Source organism: Pipistrellus hanaki, assembly GCF_964339955.1.
Source record: "Pipistrellus hanaki genome assembly, chromosome: X".
Taxonomy (NCBI): Eukaryota; Metazoa; Chordata; class Mammalia; order Chiroptera; family Vespertilionidae; genus Pipistrellus; species Pipistrellus hanaki.
In genome coordinates this window covers 93,287,872-93,310,260 of record NC_140524.1, presented here as the reverse complement: position 1 = coordinate 93,310,260, position 22,389 = coordinate 93,287,872, and the positions used below count along the sequence as shown (strand labels likewise).

At 39.4% G+C, this 22,389-nt stretch overlaps 1 protein-coding gene across 1 annotated transcript in view; it reads left to right on the top strand.

The window, feature by feature from the left end:
- The window catches only part of PHEX (phosphate regulating endopeptidase X-linked), a 196,474-nt gene that overhangs the window by 136,793 nt on the left and 37,292 nt on the right, over window positions 1–22,389 (top strand). Inside the window, exons 14-15 of the mRNA XM_084869560.1 lie at window positions 5,113–5,216; window positions 15,893–15,951. Coding sequence (XP_084725686.1) covers window positions 5,113–5,216; window positions 15,893–15,951 — 163 coding nt within the window. The remainder of the gene's footprint in view (window positions 1–5,112; window positions 5,217–15,892; window positions 15,952–22,389) is intronic.

Below are 22,389 nucleotides of genomic sequence, written 5' to 3'. Positions count from 1 at the left end.
GCAATATTTAGGTGGAATGCTCCAGAAAGAGGTTGTTAAAACTTTGAAATACCTCTGTACTATTTAGTAGAAGATCAAAATAAAACATTGCCCTCAGTCCTCCCAAGTGATCTCTGGCCATCATGGCCCTGGAGAGCCAAGAGTGGACATAGGAAGGGGGTGTCCACCAACCTTCCAGCCAGCCCTCTGTAACCCCCACACCCTAGCCTTCATGTAGCATGCTCCACTGGCCAGAGCAGACCAAAACCTCCCTTTAGCCCTGATGGTGGCGACAGGGCATCTGGTGTGCTACCTGCTGCTACCCCACCTTTATGTGGCTGCTTGTGGGAACTGCATCTTCTGCAGTGTACCGTATATTGAAGGTTGTTAAACATTTTGAATGTAGGTGTGTACACACATGTACACACAGGCATACTACTGTGGACAAAGCCATCTAAATCAAACAACCTTGCATATTGCTTTCCTATTTAAATAAGGGAAAGCATAAATAAAAAGTCTGGATGCACGAAGTATTCAGAAAGTTCTTTGTGTGTCTAATATAAAATCTTGCTTATATATATTTGGATATATCTCTGAGTCTCTTTAAATGGATTTGACATAAACAAAAAGTATTCTAGAATCTATACTTCCTATTGACTTATATAGTGTTCAATCAACCTGTACTTAGTGATTCTGCAGAGAAGCTAAACACACGTGCTCAGCCCTTACTACATCTTCTTCACCTTTGGTGTGTTGGGAGGTAGCTTTATTCTCCTATTTAGTCTGTGGCATTTGGTGAGAAATTCAGATTCCACTAAATTTTATGATCTGGATAGCTATTTTTAGGAAAGCACAGAAGAGCCCCAATTAATTTTGCAAAGGTCGCTCAATTGAAAAGTCAGGCGATGGAATTGATTAAAAGTCATTACCAACTTGACCTAGATTTTCACCAGTAACTATAAGGACAAGAAGCTGTTCAGCCAACTATTGTCCCTTGCAGAGTTTAAACATTTTTTGAAGATTACACGTGGTTTTAAAATATTCATGTGCATTCATTCTTGTTACTATCTCTACAAGTGGAACTTGTCCAGTGGTTGCTGAGTTGCATTGTTGTTTCTTACCCAAGGACCTGTTAAAATATTTGAAATTATCAAAGTATTCTCACATGGTGGAAATTTGGGAACTAGAGAAAAGGAATGAGATAGTACCCGTGATGTTGGTACTCAAACGTGCTAATACATAATTTTGTTTTAGTGTCTTCTTTCTTTCTATTTTGATAGCTGCAATTGATGTTAATACACAATTTTGTATACTGACCTTTATTATTTTGTCCTTGTATTGTGTAGCCTTCATTATCATTATTTTAACAGCTGCATATGTTAAGTAAACTAAACTATACCATGATTTATTTAATCATTGCTTCTCTTACTGTAATTTTTACCTTTTCCTCCTAATTCTCTGTACTCCTTATGTTAAATCACTGGTTTTCTTAGTAAGACTAATGAAAATAACAATGAAGTAGGAACCTAATGCTCTGGACTGTGTGGCTTTGCTAAGTTGCATAATTTCTCTAACTGTATCCCATCTATCACAAGGTAATATTTATAGCTGACCCTTTCCTACCCCCACACTTAACCTGTCTCACAGGAAAAAGTAAAATTTGTCTCTTATACCTGTAACCTCCATTAAATAAATGGAATAGATCAACTAAACCAAGCTAATAGCAAATATTCATTTAATAAAACATATTTTAAATTGTTCTTCTAAACATAGATGGTAAGCTGTTGACAGATTGTAATTACTTACCTCTGAGTTTTGGTCCTCATGGTTATTTTCATGGATGTCGTGTAGGACCTTACTTAAAAGTATTTTTAGACATGGGACTCTTCTTTAGGAAACTTTTGGTTGGTTTTCTTTCGGTATCTGTAGAACAACCTGAATGTTAAGGTTTTTTTTCTTCAAATGAACAGGATAATCTCACAAAGAGTAAACTCTTCTAAAAGTAACAACTGATTCTATTGATATTACCAAAAATGTTAATATTTTTAAAAAATATGTATTTATTGATTTTTTTAGAGATAGAGGAAGGGGGGAGAGAAACATCAATGTGAGAGAGAAACATCGATCAGTTGCCTCCCATATGCACCCACAGCCTGGTCATGTGCCCTTACTGGGAATTGAACCGTTAACCCTTTGGTGCATAGGATTTAGCTCCAACCGACTGATCACCCTGCCAGGGCAAAAAGTTAATATTTTTGATGGAAATTCCTTTGGGAGAATTTCCTGGAAATTGTTCTGAACACAAGAATGTATCTAAATTTTCTGTTACAGTCATATTCTGAGAGTTCTGGCAGAACTATCTTGGGAACAAAAGTGAAAAGAGCTAAGGGTTGAATAGTGGACACATTTTTAAAACTTGGAATACATTAGAATTATTAGATGAGGTTGCTTCCTAAAACAAGGCGCTTACTCTGTTTCTTCTGAGGCTGAGTATGAATATCTACCTTAAAATACAATTTATTATAAGATTTATTTTTAATATGAAGAATCACAAACATTGGGAAAGTAGGTAAAATCATATTTTGAACAAATAGCTTTAACAAACATTAAACATATTGCCATATTAACTTTATACATGCACACACATATTTTATTTTATTTATTTAATTTTTTAAAAAAAATATATTTTATTGATTTTTTACAGAGAGGAAGGGAGAGAGATAGAGAGCTAGAAACGTCGATGAGAGAGAAACATCGACCAGCTGCCTCTTGCACACCCCCTACCGGGGATGTGCCCACAACCAAGGTACATGCCCTTGACCGGAATCGAACCTGGGACCTTTCAGTCTGCAGACCGATGCTCTATCACTGAGCCAAACCGGTTTCGGCGCGCACACATATTTTAAATGAATAAAACATATATTGGAAATTCTTTGTACATTTGTCATTGACCTAATATCCTTCTCCCCTGCCTTCCTCTTCCCTAGGTATAATCACTATTTTCAATTCAGTGTTTATCATTCCCTTGCATTTCTTTATGCTTTTGCTAAAGATAGGTACATATCTGTAAGCAACATGCATTATTGTTTTACATGTTATAAAATTTTAAATTCTTTCAGACATATAACTTGTCTTACTCAGCATTGCTTTTCAGATGATTTCATATTCATGTATACAAGCCATTTGTTTAAACTGCTGTATTGTTTCCATTATGTGATTATACACGAGGGGCCACTGCAGATGTATAATAAAGGTTCTTTTTAGCAAAAAAAAAAAAAAAAAAAAAAAAAAAAAAAAAAAAAAAAAAACACACAATTTATTTATTTATCAGCTACCCCCCATAAGAGGATTGATGGAGGGACAATTAAAAGTTATATCTTTACTAGAGGCCCATTGCATGAAGAATAGTGCAATAGGCCTTCCTTCCCCTGGCTGCCGCCACCGGTTTTTCTCTGGTACCAAGGACCTAGGCCTTTGCTCTGGCCACCTTCCCTCTTAGATCAGGCCAGAGCCTTCAGTCTTCTGTGCTCTGGCTAGAGCACTGCTCCTCTAGCTCCCTCTGCCCTTTGACTTCTCCCTCATAGCAGGCATCTCATCCCGCCTGGCCACTCCCTGCCTGTGCATACAAATTAACCCACTAGCTTTGTAGGGTTAATTTGCATGCTCACTTCTGATTGGCTGGTGGGAGTTGCAGAGGTACAGTCAATTTGCATAATTCTCTTTTATTAGTGTAGATAACTGGTTGGTCAAGTAGAACACCAAGGATGCCAGAATTTGATACTTTCATTCCTGCCTTTTCTACCAGTGTTTTTAGTTATTTACTCCTTTATTTCTATTTTGGCCTGGCCCCCTGGAAAGACTAAGCTGGACCACTAACAAAGTTACTCTACAGACATAATGGGTACCCACTATATGTTTGGGAAGAGATAAACCTAAGCCAGACATTGGCCAACAAATAGGCCGCTGTCAAGTCTGTAATCATCAAGTTGTAAATATACATTTATATCTGTACTGTAATCCCTGTGGGTTTTCTGTACATTCACTTGCTGCACTTTAATTTTTACCTATAAAAGAGTTTCATGGTTTAAATTTACAAAATACTACAATTAATAAGAATTTAATTCTCTTGGTTATTTGCTTATTATAATATATATACAATATATATATATATATATATATATATATATATATATATATATATTTGATATAATATTATATATTAAAACCAAAGCATTAGAGGTCATTAAAACCATAGCTTTAACTTTTACACAGATATTACTTGCAATATTTTAATTAAATACTGCTAATTTTATGTAGAGAGTGCCTATAGAATTGAAACTGCCTGCCATTTTCCTTTCAAAAAAGAAAAGGGACTCAAGAATCAATTATGTCTGTTTCTCTATTTTATTAGACAACATTGTTGTGAGCAACAACTTCTTGTTTCTCCATGCAAGCTGTAATCTATGACTTGCCTCTGTAATTTCATTAATTTTTGGTGACCAGTATATTTTTGGGTGTTAATAAATAAATTCTATTAATAATTAAATTGTCGTTGTGACTCAATTGTGTTTGTGGTGGAAAATAAGTGTCTGAATAGCTTTTATTTTTTCCCTTCATGAGCAAATGTCGAATACAGTAAATTAGATTGAACATTGGACTAAAATAATCATCTATAAGCTAAATGAGGTTTCAGTTGACAAAACTGAATGTTATTAGAAGAAACCTATGTGACAAAAAATAAGATATACATTTTAGAAAAGTTCAAAGAATCATGTGGGCCAAGAAATTTCAAACCTAAGATAATACGTTCTGTAAGGGTTAAAGTAGATTTCTCAATTATAAAGCAAAGGAAACACATTGTAAATTATTGCGGTTTGCCTTGTTCTTTTTTTTTTTCTTCCTCACTGTGATCCAGAAATGACCATATTGATTTTTGTGCTTTTTATTTTAAAAGAAAATCACTGAGATGAAATTTTCATGGCTTTGTGAATACTTTGTTAACTGATGACGGTTAGAGAGGCAGTGAAGATTGCAGCTTCTGTTGATCATTCATTTGTGTGCTGAAGTCTTTTTTTTCAGAGCAACCTCTTATCTGCACTTAGAACAATGATCCTTATGGTTTGTTTTATGCAGATCAAGTTTTCAGAATCTGACTACTTTGGCAACGTCCTGCAAACGCGCAAGTATTTAGCACAGTCTGATTTCTTCTGGCTGAGAAAAGCTGTTCCAAAAACAGAGTGAGTAAAAAAAAAGAAAAAAAAAAAGTGAAATAGATAAATAATGTTGGTGGGAAGAGGAGTCTCTTTGGACCAGACTTTGTAATTCCCCTCAAGTCAGAGTAACTGGCTTGCCAGTTATCTTGCTTTGGCAAAATCTGTGTTATGTTTTGGCAACTCTTATTTCTGCTATTATATGAATCACTTGTTCATTTTAATTATGGCTCTTTCACTCCTAGCATCCATGCATATCAAAAGAAGGCTTATTAGGGTTTATTAGGATGCCAGCATTTAAAGCACTTCTAGATCTTGTTATATATAACTTATATATGATAAATTTCTCTAGAATGTCACATTCGGGTAGGAACCTTTAAAGATTTTAAAGAACAAATATTAAAAAAAATAAAGTAAGATTACAAATGTAGAAGTAATTGTATAATTAGTAAGTAACTAGAGGATATTTGATGAGACAATGAGTGCCAAAGAATTGATAGCTCATTTCCTCTCAATAGTAGTTAATGATTCATCCCCTTTTTTTCCAGTTGCCTGTAGGTACTGTCCCTGAAGATAAGAAAGCTTCCTTAGGAACTTTTGGGCTAGGGCTAGCCTTGATATTTTCCCCCTAATAAAATGTGTGTGATGATGATGACAGCAGGTAACAATTATGTGCTTACAGTATGCCAGGAAGTGCTGTACATGCTTTATTTATTTGAAAAATGTATTTTATTGATTTTTTACTGGGAAGAGGGGAGAGGGATAGAGAGTTAGAAACATCGATGAGAGAGAAACATGGATCAGCTGCCTCCTACACAACCCTACTGGGGATGTGCCCCCAACCAAGGTACATGGCCTTGAACAGAATCAAATCTGGGACCCTTCAGTCCACAGGCCAACACTCTATCCACGCAGCCAAACTGGCTAGGGCGCTGTATATGTTTTAATTCATTTTATCCTCTTATCAATTCTGTGTGATCTAAGTACTATTTATTATCCCATTTTACAAATGAATAAGAGGCTTACAATTGAGATTCCCTTCTGCTCAGGTTTAGATGACTTTTTGTTCATTTTTGCTAGCACTTTTGACTCTGATCTGCTAATGGCCCACTTCTCCAATGTGTTTATCTCTCTATTCTCCAGATTGGATCGTTTCTATTGCTCTAGCTTCAAATTCACTGATTCTTTCTTGTGCATTCTCAGATTTGCTGTTGACTCATCTAACACATTTTTCATTTTGGTTATTGGATTTTTCTTTCCATATGGATGCCTTTTATAGTTTTTGTTTCTCTGTTGTGATTATTTCTTGAATCATTATCATAATATTTTCCATTAATTCTTTTAATATAGCTTATTTTATTTCTTTGAACTAATTTATAATGGTTGTTTTCAAATTTTTGTCTGCTAAATACACTGGGATCATTTAGAATCAATTTTTATTGATTGTTTTTATTGGCTTTATACTTTTTCTTTGAATAGCATATTTTGTCATATTGAAAATGTCATTTTATTTTTTAAAATCTTCATTGGTGAAAGTGTGAAAATGACATTTCATATATTCTAGCAACTGTGGATTCTGATTTTTCTGAGACTTTTTAAAAGGTGATGTTCCTGGACTTACACTACAGAATCCATGTCCCCTATGGGCGGGGGGGGGGGGGGGGCGGGGGGGGGCAGAAGAGGTCTCTGCTTATTTTTTAAATTCTTTTTAAAATTTATTAGCCTCACTTCCTGGAGTTTGTCCTTGTATCTGCATAGTTTAGTGCTCATGCGACCAGAAGTGGGCTTTACTCAAACTCTTCTAGCCTGTAGGGCTTTTACCCTCTGCCAGTTGGTCTGCGGTGGGAGTTGGGAGTGCATTCAAAGTAACAACCTGCCTCAGATTTTACTTCCTCCTGGGCACTCTCTGCTGACCCTCTATGTGTTCCTGGTTTCCCAGCCAGCCAGGGATGTGTGGAGAGCTTATCTCACCCTTCTAAGACTCTTAGTTCCAGGATCTTACTTTTAAATTTCTGGCTGGTCCATTGCTCTCCCCAATGGGAACTATAATTTCAGGCTAGCAAAGCTATGGGTCTTCCTCATTTATTTTTTAACAAGTTCAACAGTTTGAGCTGACAGAGCTGCAAGTTTTCACTCCCACTCCTAAATGAGTCTGCCCCCTGTGGCAAAAAGCTGCTGATTGTCCAGCCAGCCCTATCCTAATAAAAGTAAGCACTCATGGACTGAGCTGGGAGGGATGGGAGCAGTCCTCGGCTAGGCTATAGACTTCTGTTCTACTTACTTCCAGCTCTAGCAGTTTTTCCTAAATTACCCCCCCCCATTTGTTGTTTGCCTTTGATCAATTCCCAAAGCCCCCAAATGGTTGTTTGTTAACAACTTTGTCCAAGTGATTTTTGTGGAAAGATTTGTTGACCTTCTCATACATCATAGCTGGAAGCCCGGCTTCCATTCCCACCTTTTTTTCATGGCCCATTTTTTAAACCTGTTTTATATTCTGGTCTCCAGGTTTTTGGCTGCCTCTTTTTATGCTCTCTGGGTCTCTTGTTATTCTTCCTTCCAACTCCCTGCTCTATTCTGGCCTCTAGACTCTCTAGGTCCCATACCACCCCTTGCCGTAACCTGTGATTACCACCTCTCCCTCTTAGCTGTGATTCCCATCTAGCCATTCCTGCCTCCTGCCATTCAAACCTTCCTATAACACGCACCTACACAGTTAGCGAAAACTTTGACTTCAGGAGTAGGCCTAAAGCTGAATCACTCCCTTACCCATCCCTAACGCCTATCAGAAGCACAAAGAAAGAAAGAGAAGACTAGAGCTTCTTCGGATATGACAGATAGATGGTTTAAAGCCATCTGCTCTACTGCCCTGGGTTCTCTCCTCATTATAGTATCGCTTAGTCTATCTTACTTCATTCCCAACCTACATAATTAACTAGTAATTTTACCTTTAGGGTTCTAAAACTAGCTCCTCAAATCCAATGACTTCAGCAAATGGTTTTCAATATCCCAATGAGCATCTACATGTAGTATGGTAGTCACAGATCTGTGAATATTATCCTGTCCTTTCAGATCTACTTCAGATCAACTCAAACTCTTTTTTTCCAACTTGTGGAAAATGCAAGACTCTTGCCAGTATTTCTGTGAAATTTCTGGGTCTTCTCAGAGACTCCTTTGTATTGGAGATGCTGCCAAGTTAATTGCTCAATTTCAAAATGGCATTATTCATTTGGGTGTATAGCAAAGGCTGGGTTGCTATTTGAAGAACTCCTATCTGTGTCGTCTTTAACATCATCCTAAAATATATCAGGTTCTAAAAGCCTTAACTATTTCTAATTTTTTGTTTTCTGACTTTGTGGGCTTAGAAAAACTGTGATTTGCCTAAGTTTTATTCTCCATCACAAATAACTATTTCAGAAGGACATTGCATTGGTTAATATTTCTGGAAAGTTCTTCAGGAATGAAAATCAGCCCAATGCTAGTAATTCTTGTTTTCTCTGATTATATGTCTATTTCAGGGAAAGCAACATTAAGAAATTTAAGGTCCCGCCGAAACTGGTTTGGCTCAATGGATAGAGCGTCGGCTTGGGGACTGAAGGGTCCTGGGTTCGATTCCGGTCAAGGGCATGTACCTTGGCTGCGGGCATATCCCCAGTGGGGGGTGTGCAAGAGGCAGCTGATCGATGACTCTCTCTCATCGATGTTTCTAGCTCTCTATCTCTCTCCCTTCCTCTCTGTACAAAATAAATAAAATAAAATTAAAAAAAAATTTAAGGTCCCTTTTACATGATAAGGTGATGCGATAGTTAATTTTTTATTTTTATTTATTTATTTATTTATTTATTTATTTTTTTAATATATTTTATTGATAGTTAATTTTTTAAAAGAAATATTGGGCCAGTCCTATTCTGGCATGGTAGATAATTTTAGCTTTATGATACCCATTGGCTTTAATAGACATCTTTTAGGTCTAAAAATTCACGAGTTAATCAAGTGAGGATGATTGTGGAGTATCTCCACTACACTAGTTTACTTGGTTCAGCACATCAGGATTATATTTCTATAAAGCCCTGAAATAACATTTTGCTTCTTTGTAGGTATAGGAGATAAATACCCTTTATCTTTCATTCTCATGCAATCCATTTTTGCTGCACTAATGTGCATTAAGAAGTTTCTAATGTGATGATAAATGTCAGCAAGAATGGAATTAATTGGGTGGTCATCCCTGAAGGTACATATTTAGTATTGGTTCTCAAAATTGTCACTTCATCAGCTTGCTTAAAAATAGGGGATTTACTTCATTTCTCAGCTTGAATCAAAAGTAATTTTTTTCCCTCAGGATCCCCCTTCTTTGACAGAAATGATTTTAAGCTAGCTTCCTTATTAACTCATTCTCATTCTACCGTGACCAAACATGACTGGGTTTTCTTTCTGTAGCTTCTGGAAAAAATGTGTAAAAATATATCAAACATCTACACAAATTATGGTCCTATGACGAATTTTTATTTGCAAAAGCATTATCTATAACATGGAATGGGAAGGATATAATCTACAGGATATTAGAAATAAAGCAGTAAATATGATTTTTCCATTCTGTACTCCTTAGACTATCTTTAAAAGTTGATAGGTAAAATGTAAAACTCTAGCTTGATGTACAACTATTTTATAGGGTTCATATAAATCAGGGTGCCAATGTCCTTTCCTTTAGATTATTGTATTTCAGTATTACAGTCCTTTTATGTATCCCATCTCGTATAATTTTATTTCCATATATTTTTGAATTTGAAATTTATATGAGACCTCTTTCCTCCTTATTTATTAAATCATTTCCCAAACATAGCAGAGAGGAACAACTTAAAGACATAGTAATAAGAATTTAAAACACATGAATGACATTACTTACCAAAAATAGTTGTATACATAGCAATAAATGAATTTAAATAGATTTAGTGATCTTCTGCTCAGCACATACCACTTGGACAATAGTCTTAGCCCATAAGGAACTTAAAATCTTGTTGGGAGATAAGTTATGCAAACTCAAATGCCTTTAAGGCCCATGAGCTAACAAATGGTGGCCTAGACAGGTGTAAGTGTAAGGATTGGAGTGTACTATGGAACACTAGAGATCATAAACCTCATTTTAAGGGTTTCTAATTTAGTACCTTTTAAAACCATTGTATTGGGCAAATGAAACATTTTTATGAAAAAAAAGTTCGACCTATTGGGTTGCACTTAGTCTCTGGACAGCTAACTTTTCAGTATTTCAATTATATAATGTTATATAACAAGCCACCCTAAAGTTTAGAGGGTTAAAACAACAGTAATTGCTTATTCTCTCTTGTGGCTCTGGAGGTCACTAGGCTCATCTGGATGGTTCTTGCTCATGGTCTTTCATGTAAGTTACAGTCATACAGAGACTGAGACTGGAGTTACATGAAAGGCTTCCTCTCTCGGGTCTAGTGGTTAATGCAGGCTGTTGGCTGGAATGCCTGCTGCAGCTCTCTGTGGGTACTGAGCTTCTTTATAGCATGCTGATTGAGCAAGAAACTTCAAAGAGCAAGTTTCCTAAGAAGGACAGAGTGAGGGAGGGCAGCACATGTGATCACCTGGTTGGGGAGAGAGGTTTTATCACCCTTAACTGCCTAGCATTGGAAGTTACATGGTGTCATTGTCCACTGCAGTGTATGTTTTAGAAGTGAGTCCTAGAGGCTAACCCATAATCAAAAGGAGAGGAGCTTAGATTTTACCTCTTAATGGGAGGATGTAAAACGAATTGCAAACACAGATTAGAACTAGCACAGGTAGCCTTATATTAGAGAATAATAAAACTAAATCTAATCTAATAAGAGTAATATGCAAATTGACCATCACTCCAACACACAAGATGGCCGCCGCCATGTGGCCAAAGGTGGCTGCCCCCAGGTGGACACAAGATGGCCACCACAAGATGGCCGGCAGGGGAGGCCAGTTGTGGGCGATCAAGCCAGCAGGGGAGGGCAGTTGGAAGGGACCAGGCCTGCAAAGGATGGCCGCTGGGTGGGGGGACCCAGGCCTGCAGGGGAGGATAGTTGGGGGGACCCAGGCCTACAGGGGAAGAAAGTTGGGGGGACCAGGCCCACATGGGAGGACAGTTGAGGGGGACCCAGGCCTGAAGGGGAGGACAGTTGTGGGGGACTGAGGCCTACAGGGAAGGGCAGTTGGGGGGGACCAAGCCTCCAGGGGAGGGCAGTTGGGGAGGCAGGCTTGCAGGGGAGGACAGTTAGAGGCAACCAGATTGGCAGGGCAGGGCAGTTAGTGACAATTGGGCCAGCAGGGAGCAGTTAGGTGTCGATCAGGCTGGCAGGGGAGTGGTTAGAGGGTGATCAGGCTGGCAGGCAGAAGCGGTTAGGGGCAATCAATCAGCCAGGCAGGCTAGTGGTTGGGAGTCAGCAGTCCTAGATTTTGAGAGGGATGTTCGACTGCCTGTTTTTTTCAACAGGCAATTGAACATCCCTCAAGGGGTCCCAGATTGGAGAGGATGCAGGCTGGGCTGAGGTTCACCCCCCCCATGCACCAATTTCATGCACCAGGCCTCTAGTACATAATAAACTTGGATGTAATAAGTTTAGAAAATATTTAGGAGATATAGAAAATATTTAATTGGGTATAAAGAGAGCAGAGTGCCTGAAGAATGGCTCCTCTGTGAATAACACATCCAATAGCAATTTGGGCTTATTCTTCACACTTTCCTGAGACATTATACCCTATACATAAAATATATATATATTTAACAAATGCTTTGGCAAGGGCACTGACCAATCTATATAAAAACCAAGCGACTGGCTGGGACCGGTTTGGCTCAGTGGATAGAGCGTCGGCCTGCAGACTGAAGGGTCCCGGGTTCAATTCCGGTCAGGGGCATGTACCTTGGTTGCGGGCACATCCCCAGTGGGGGGTGTGCAAGAGGCAGCTGGTCGATGATTCTCTCTCATTGATGTTTCTAACTCTCTATCCCTCTCTCTTCCTCTCTGTGAAAAATCAATAAAATATATTAAAAAAACAAACAAACAAACAAAAACCCAAAAACCAAGCGACTGGACTGACTGGTCGCTATGAGCACTGTGGTAGCCAACCAGCCAGATAGGGGCCCTGATCGGTGCCCCCAACCTCCCACAGCTCCTCCCCCCGTTCATCCCTGCCCACTCTGATCGGGGTTAGTGCTGGCCAGCCAACCTCCTGTATCCCCACCCCCCTGCCAGCCTGACCCCGATCAGCCCCTATTGGGGCTGGTGGCCAGAACCCACCTGTGACTGAATTCGTGCACCAGGCCTCTAGTAAGAAATAATAGCATCCACAACTGATATGAGCTCTGGGTATAATCAAGGCTCTAAATATACCCTAGAATCAGCAAGAGCTCTGGGAGGTTAGAAAAGCTGAGGTCATGTATCTGAAATAAGATGTTTTAGGTATTCTTGCTGAAGCTTTAGAGCACCCATGTGGTTGTTTGATTTCTTTGTTTTGTCCATCTTGATCCATCAGCAGTTAGAAACGTTTTCCTTGTATGGCTGTTACCCTGATATTCTGAAAGTTTATTCTTTGCACAAGGGAGAGGAGTTGGGAGGGATAGAAAGAGAAGGGGTGAGCTCTTGGAATACACTTAATCTTTTGAACATATTATATTTCTGTCTAATGTTATTTAAAAGACAAGTTGAGATGTACCTGGATTCTCCTACTTTTGACCCAAAAAGCAGACATAGAAATGCCTGGGTCTTTGGGTAATGTATTATTTTTATATTACTACTGTAATAAATTAGCACAACAATAGCAACTCAAAATCACAAATGTATTGTTTCACAGTTCTGTAGATTAGAAGTGTGGATTGGCTTGGCTGGTTTCTTGACTCCACATTTTGCAAGGCTGAAATGAAGGTGTCAGCTGGGCAGGCCCTTAGCAGGAGGCTCTGCGAAGAAGCCTCTTCCAGTCTCATCAGGTGTTGGCAGAATTCAGTTTCTTGTGGTTGTAGAACTAAGGTTCCTCCTTCCTTCGTGATGGTTAGCTGGGAGCCACTCTTCACTTGAAGTCTCTCTTTGGTCCTTGCACATGGCTCCTACATCTCAGAGCCAGAAAGAGCGTGTGGAATCCTTTTCAGTCTTGGAATCACTGGACTTGGTTGTGTAGCATCTCTTCTGACTTCCTCCTCTTCCGTGTTGCATCTCTCAGATTCCAGTCAGAGAAGGTTTAATGCTCTTAAGAGCTCATGTGATTCAAATGGGAACACATGGAAAATCCAGGATAACCTCCCTATTTTTAGGTCCTTAAACTTAATTACTCTGCAGTCCTCTTTGCCATGAAATGGGATGGGGGGATTAGTATGGACCCAGGGATTAGTATGTAGATATCTTTTTGGGAGCCATAATTCTACCTACTATAGATAGCAACAAATAAAGGTGCTTTATATCCACTTATTTCCTCAGGAAAATAGTCCAGTCAGTAACTTTGTGTTAATAATTAAGACCTTTGAAATATGAATATTAAAGTTGAATGAAAAAAATATACACTTATGGAAGAGAGTATAGGTTTAAGTTTTGACAAGAGAAGGGACACACTCTTTCTTGATATCCAATAATGTTTCCAGTATACTATAATACTTAAGAGAAACTGGTTTGAAGTTCAGACTGATCAGGCTTTGTATAATTATATAATGCTTGTAAATTTCATTGTCTTCATTTGTGTAATGGGATAATAATTGTTATAGTTGCTGAGGGGGAAAAACCTATCAATAGGAAGTGCCAAGGACACAGTAATTGCTCAGTGAATATTAGTTAATCTTACCTAATAATAGACAAACGTCTATATTGACCGTACCTCTGTTACGTCCACAGCCCATCAGAGTGAGTATGCAAATTAGAAGGCCAAAGATTGTGGAAGCCCAGGGTGCTTCAGGCACAGAGTGGCCAGGCGGGGCAGGACGCCTGCTGTGAGAGGGAGGGTAGGGAAAGGGGTGTGAAGGAATCTACAGGATCAGAGTGCCACAGCAGCGAAGACAAGACTGCAGACTCTGGAATCTGCAGCAAAGACAAAGAAGGCAGACTCTGGCTGGAGGAAGGCCTGGGTTCTGATGCTGGAGGAAAACCAGTGCTGGAAGCCAAGGGAAGGAAGGAATCTCTTCATGCAATGGGCCTCTAGTAATAATAATAATAATAATAATAATAATAATAATAGAATGATATATTCATGGGCTTCTTTATAGATGGAGAGAAGGTATGGGTGGGCCAATTAGAATCAATTCTTAGATTTCCTACTAGTTTCAGATTACTGACATACATAATTATTCTATTCAACATAAATTAGTAAAATGATTGTTCTGAAAAGGAATTTACATTAAGCAATTTAGCTTCAAACAAATTGCTTTGTTTTAATCATAAACAGAAGTGGCTGAAACTCACAGCCATCTGAGTCAAGGGTTGGAAAACTATGGCTTGTGGCTAAATCTTGCCTGCTGCCTGTTTTTGTATGGCTCATGAGCTAAGAATGATTTTTAGAGATAAGTGTTTGTAGTTGATTTGATGATGCAAAGCACAAACTTTGAACCCCAATTAGGCAAAATGTTGTCCTGCACTAAAAGAATTTCATTCTTTTATTAATAGTCCTGTATTACAAAAAATTGTACATGGTTATTATGTTTTGAATTTCATTAAAGATTTGTGGAAAAAATTCTCACTATAGAAGAACCTATATAACATCCTTGATTTTGCCTCTTTGCAAAATACCTACATGTTTACCATATGACTCTTCACAGAAATTTTTTTTTCCCTGAGCTCTAATCAAAATGGAGTGTAGATTTTTCATAGCTGGAAGGTACTCCCAAGATCTCCTAATGCAACCTTACTTTCATAGCTAAAGCCGAACCTCAGAAAGTAGGCGACTGTTCCACCATGGCCCAGCTAGTTGGTGAGAGTGGCAGGATGAGTAAGTTGATCTTTTGGTGGTTAAATCAGTAAACTTTCCACCAGAATAGACAGATACTCTGGGTAGCATAGTTGTATTTTATTAATCTTTCTTTTTTAAAAAAATATATTTTATTGATTTTTTACAGAGAGGAAGGGAGAGAGATAGAGAGCTAGAAACATCAATGAGAGAGAAACATCAACCAGCTGCCTCTTGCACAGCCCCTACTGGGGATGTGCCCGCAACCTATGTACATGCCTTTGACCAGAATCGAACCTGGGACCTTTCAGTCCGCAGACCGAAGCTCTACCACTGAGCCAAACCGGTTTCAGCTATTAATCTTTCTTTACATGGACCTCTGTGTTAACACTATTCCAAAAAAAATTTCTTTTTTTAACATGGACAGGTCAGAGGTTACGCCACATAGTAACTCAGCTGTCCCATGGGCCCATTAAACAGGGCCTGGCAAGCATCAGCTTGTTGCCATGTTTCCATCTGCAGGGAGAGCCCATTAAGAGTCTAGGCTTTCTCATTAAACTGTTTCAGAAGCACTGGTGCTGACTTTCTCTGTAGTTAGTAACAGCAGATAACCAGGCATGTTAATATATTTTCATTGACCCATGTTCAGTTTAGGATGAGATTGTTTATTGAGCAGAGCAATAGCCCTAAATTGAAGCGATCATTTCCCCATTGTTACCTGGTTAACATTGTGTTTGTTCTTCTGCCCTCCTGCCTGGATAATGATGAGCCCTTGATGATATTTGTTTCTCTTGCTACAGGTGGTTTACAAACCCAACGACGGTCAATGCCTTCTATAGTGCATCCACCAACCAGATCCGTGAGTACTCAGCTTCTCTCTTCCTTGTTAATCTGGTACAAAATGGAGGGATCTTTTCCATGACTATGATTAAGGGTAGGGCATTTTCTATTTCCCCCCCAAAAGTGACGAGGTATTTTGGTGAAAGAAGTTTGTTTCCATACCCATATGCACAATTTTCCTCACTCCCTTCACCTTACAAGTTTTTTAAAGCTTTATATGACCATTGAGTGAAAAAACAACAACAACCCCAACTATAATAACTAAAAATACAATGAAGTTAGCCACGAAAAGAAACAAGTTTCCATTTTTCTCTCAGAATTGTCTTACTGATTTTGTCTATACCATTTTGTTTATTTTTAGGATTGAGTGGAAAAACAAGCAAATAACTGGGAGATTGTAGAACCTGAGGGGAATATATATATTAAAAGTTTGGAAATGTTGTTATTAACCCTAGGATGCAAAGCCTTGACTTTCTTTCATTTACATGCTGTGGATATATGTACTAGTTATTATAAATGCCATAATAACTTTAAAAATTATTAAAGATCTGATTGGCACAAATTAAAAATCTGACAGCACCAAGCATTGGCACACAGGACAGACATTCACTGCTGGTGAAAGTATAAATTGGTTCACTCACTTTGCAGAGCAATTTGGCAACATAGAAAGTCGAAGTTGTGCATGTATATCTCTGACCATCATTTGCACTCTTGGCATGCGCCCTAGTGCTGTGATTCTCAAAGTGTGGTCCTGGTACAACAGTAAGTACATCGTGGGGGAACTTGTTAAAATGCACCATAGACCTATTGTTCACAGACCCTGGACACAGGGCTCAGAAATCTCTTTGATTAAGCTCTCTAAGTGACACTAACATAGTTTGAGAACTACTGCCCTAAAGAAGTTTCATATAGTGAGGCCCATGTGCGAAGGTTCATAACAGTATTGTTTATAATAACAGGAAAAGGGGAATCAACTATGTGTCCCTCCACAGGAAAATGAATTAAATGTGGCATGTTTACTAGCCGAAACCGGTTTGGCTCAGTGGTGGAGCGTCGGTCTGCAGACTGAAGGGTCCCAGGTTCGATTCCGGTCAAGGGCATGTACATTGGTGCAGGCACATCCCCCGTGGGGGGTGTGCAGAAGGCAGCTGGTCGATGTTTCTCTCTCATCAACGTTTCTAGCTCTCTATCTCTCTCCCTTCCTCTCTGTAAAAAATCAGTAAAATATACTTTAAAAAAATGTGGCATGTTTACACAAAGGAATGCCACATAGCAGTGAACAATGAGTGACCTAGAGTGACATGCATTAACATGGATGAGCCTCACAGATATTCGGTTGTGTGGTGGAAAAAGCAACTTGGGGAAATATACTGAGTATGTTACTATATAAACGAGGTTCAGAAGCATGCAGGACAATTCTATTTGACATTCATGAGAATGACAAATGGTGAGTTCAAGCTGGTAGTGACCTGTTATGGAGAAGCTGGTCCTCTCCTGCTTGAGCCCTTGCAGGTTTCTCACCTCCCCTCCCCCCCCGCCCCCCCTCACATCTTCTGGTTTCCATCTTCACTCCCTTGCTTAGCAATAACATCTAATCTCATGGTTTTAAGCACATCTCTATGCTGTTTGTTGAATGTGGGGGATGGAATTTATAAAGATTTGCCACTCTTGACCATGCTCTCCATACTAGTAAGCACCTCCTCTCTGGCATCCCTGTTTCTAAATATAATATTGCATCCATTTTAAGATGTTTCACAATCACCTCATTTTCCTCCTTTGCTCAGAACCTGTTATCAACTTTCTATCTTATTCAGATTAGAAGCCAAGCTACTTACAATGGCCAGGGGCCTCTGACCAGGCTGCCTTTACCTCTGTCTGTCCCAGCCACATGGGCCTCCCTCCTGGTCCGAAAGCATGAGGCCCTTCCCTCCTGACATTTATACTCTGGACTCTCTTTGAGTAGGAAAACTTCCCTGTGTGGTTCACACTCCCAGTTCCTTCAAATATTTGTTCAAATGCTACCTTCTTACTGAGGCGTCCTGCACGCTCACAATACACCCTTCATGCCAGCCCTCATCTGGACAGGACTCCCTGGCCACAGAGGACAGCCCTGAGTCGGTGGTCTCCTGCTCCCAGCAGGCACATCTCCTTAGAGTCATCCTCATGTGGCCACACTTGGGAATGGCAGTCTCTGTAGGACTGGTCTGAGAGGGTAGTGAACAGAAGGAAAACAAGCAGATGGTGGTAATTTTGGATTTTTACATTAATTTATATAATCAAATCAGCTATTAATATTTTGAATATTTTGAATGTCACTCCTTACTGTACAAGTATTCACTATTATCATGACAATACCATTGCTTTCTTCCTCCCAGCTTTATGGAGATATAATTGACAAATAAAAATTGTCTGAACTTAAAATGTACAGCATGATGTTTTAATGTAGCTCCAAGTTAAAAACTATGCTGCATATGGAAACTTATGATATTAGGGTTATCAATTATAAAATATAAATGATAATAATATTAATTATATTTATATAATGTGAATTATAATATTACTTGAAATAACCTATAGGGCAATAGAAAATTCTGTAGATTATCCACGGTAAAAGAAAATGTTTTATATAATACTAGAGGCCCAGTGCACTAAATTCGTGCACAGGGGTGGGGAGGTCCCCTCAGCCCAGCCTGCACCCTCTCACAATCCTGGACTACTGGCTCTTAATTGCTCACCTACCTGCCTGCCTGGTTGCCCCTAACTGCCCCCCACCCCTGCTGGCCTGATCACCCCTCACTGCCTCTGCGTGCCGGCCTAATCACCCCTAGCTACCCCTGCTGCCAGCCTAGCTGCCCCTCACTGCTTCCCCTGCTGGCCTGATTGTTTCCAACTGCACCCCCTGCTGCTGGCCTGGTCACCTCTTACTGCCTCCCCCGCCAGCCTGGTCGCCCCCAACTGCCCCTTTCTGCTGGCCTTGTTGCCCCCAACTGCCTCCCCCTACCGGCCTGGTCACCCCATGTAGCTTGCTTGTTCAGTTGTTTGGTTGTCCCTATTAACCCTCTGCTGGCCTAGTTGTAGGTAGCCATCTTGTGAGGGCGTGAGAGTCAATTTGGATATGACCTCTTTATTATATAGGATTTGGTACATACAAATTAATATATGAAACATGCTGAAATATATGAGGTTATAAAGGATATAAGGAAACATATGATAAATATATCCCTGTAAATCCACCACCCAACCAAGAACTGGAACATTCCCAATATTATTGCATCTGTCCATGCTCCTTTCCATCTTATTCCTTTCCCACACCATAGAGGTAACCACTATTCTGATTTGTGTGTTTATCATTTTCTTGTTTTTTAAAATAAATTTTAAATAATTTAAGTATCCCTAAATAATATATTTATTTTTATTTATGTTGTAACATAGTAAGAATGATATGCAATCTTAAGCAAATGTGTTTTTTCAATTAACATGTTTTTAAGATTCATCCATGTAGCATGTGGCAATAGTTTATTTTATTTTCACTGCTATATACTATTCCATTGTGTGACTGTATCCCAGATTACTTATTTGTTTTACAGATCTTTTCTGGTGAGAGATTTATGTGTTTCCTTCCCCTAATATTTTTGCTATTACGAACAGCACTGCTCAGTATATTCTCATACACGTCCCCTAAAAAAGTATTTGGAGTCTATATTAGGGATGGAATTAATGGCTTGTAGAGTATGCAAATACTCAACTTTACTAGCTAACACCAAATGTTTTCTAATGTGAGTGTTCTAGACTATGGAAATGTTTTCATCAACTGTCATTTTCATCATTCTTGGCATTGGTAGACTTAATTTTTACCAATATAGTGAGTGCAATAGGTCAGCTGTTATGAAAGAAAAGGCATTGAGATAGACTATTCACAAGTGTTTCCATACACAGTGAATGCTTACTGCTCCTTTGAAGATTTAAATAAGTCTCATAATAATTCTGTCTCCAGGATTCACCCCGATCAGCCTTTTCCTTGTCTGGGAAGAACCAATCCTATGAGAGGTTTACTGAAGAACCAGCCATTTTAGGGTAACCCAGTGGTTTCTGGAAAACTCATGAGCAGAGGGGGTTTGGAATGAACAATTTGAAGTGGTATTTTAATTAAGAGATTCAGCTGTTTCTATTTTCCTAATGACCAGTGTTCGCTCTCATTGTAAATTACATTCCCAGACAAGATGACAAGGAATCCTTTGGGCGATTTTTTTCTCTCTTCTTTCTGATTTTTCTGGACTACAAATTAAGACAGGTGGAGTACCTTCTTATACATTTCCCCACTGGGTTTCCTGGGACACCCCAACCCCAACTGCCTTCTTTTTGCTTCACTGAAGAAATGAAAAATTGAGGCGATTTTCTGAAATGAACATCTTTATTGATTAGGGCCTGATTCTGACAGCATGTGGCCATCTGTTTAATTGGGTTTCACATCTAAGATGTAACTATACTTAGTAACGTGATTTATGAGGATTTCATTCAGTTCCCATTATCATTTTCTGATTTATGCTACTTAAGTCTGCTTCTGCATACAGTAGAGACCTGAGTAGAAAATAGAAAAATCAAAAACCTGTAGATTTTTTTTTCAAATCCACACCTTTGTGTAAAACACTATGATTTGTGACTGTCTTTCAATGTTAGATTTTTTGCAGGGTGGATATAGTTCCTTATTTTTCTGCCCTGGTCAAGCTGGTTAGCAATGTCCTCAGATACAAAATAATAGTAAGATAGTAATGGTTTAAATCTGCTCTAGGAGGAGTTATGCTCAGGAACTGTTGCAGAATTTAATTGTATTTAATTAAATACGGTGGTTAAAGTAGAAAACAAGGAGCTGAGGTGATTGGTGTCCAAGCTTGGGCTTCTCTAACTTTGTGGTAACAGCAAAACTGGTCTACTTAGTTTGAGTAGGGAAATAGGGAGAACCTCAGTGGGAGACCTTGAGTTCCACTGATTTAGTTTTGACTTTCGTCAAGGTATTTTTCCTTCATCACCCTTGTTTTCTTCATCTGCTACATGTTGAGATTACCTAGCCCACAGAGTCTTGGGTGAGGATTTGATGAGATGAATTTGAAAAGTACCAGCACATTGCCACGGTTAGGGTTTATATATCTACTAGAGGCCCAGTGCATGGATTCATGCACTGGTGGGGTCCTTTGGCCTGGCCTGCAGGTATTAGTGGACCTCTGTGCCACTGCAGCCCCGTCTTACCCGCCAGCTGGTTGGGCTCCAGCCCAATGTCTGCATTGATCCTGTACAGCACGAAGTAGTGCGGGAAGGGGCAGGCAGCAGGGCAGGAGCCGGCATCCTACTCATTGGGCACAGGGCTGCATCACTCCTACTCATCCTGGCCCAGCAGTGTCTGCTTCCGCTGCTCAGTGTGCAGGGGGAGTGTCTGCGGGAGAGGCTCTGCTGCCGCAGCTGCATTTGCTAGCCGTCAACCTGGCGTCTAGCACCCGACTGTCTGTCAGCTGATTAGTGCTCCTGCTTTGGAAGCCCACTGACCACCATGGGGAAGCTCCATCTTTGAGCATCTGTCCCCCTGGTGGTCAGTGCGCATCACAGCTACCAGCTGGCCGTCCGGTCGCTTAGGCTTTTATATAGATAGATAACTGGTATGCCAGTAATCCCCAGGAGAGCCAGTCCATCACAGAATAGACAGCAAAATATGAAAATGTTGGAGGGACATATTTTGGACTTTTGATCTCAAAATATTTTATAAATTAAAACAATAGTTTTACATACTGAAAAAATACAACCAATTTGGAAAAGTGTTTGGCAGTTTGTTGGTATCTCCTGTAACCCAGAAATTCCATTTTTGATGATGGATCCTTATGCTCACAATGAGACATGTAACACAAATGTTCATTGCAACTTTATTCATTATGGCAAAAACCTGGAAAGAACCTAATATCCATCAACAGAAGACTAGGTAAATTGATATGTTAATACAATTGAATATTATATAGCAATGAAAATGAGCAGATGGCTTCATTCTACAGTATGTAAGAATGCTACTGACAATGATGAATGAAACGGTACATTGTTCCATCCATAAAGTCAGGAACAAGCAACTGAATCTGTGATCTAAGGGGCAACAAGTGAATATAATGGCTATCTATGTTGGGGTATTGGCTGGGAAGAGGCACAGGAAACATTATCTTGATCTGGGAGGTAGTTTCACAGGTCATACATGTATACAATCTCATTGAGTCCTACCATTAAATGTGTGCCTTTACTGTATGTATGTAATACCTCAACATAAACAGTGACACCTTCATTTCGCCCATAAAATTATTTGCAATAGCATATAGCATGCATAGACATTTTGTATTAATAACAGGGCCAAGCCTCCAGAGGCATAGACTAGGACCGTGGTCGGCAAACCACGGGTCAGCAAACTCACGAGCCACATGCAGCTCTT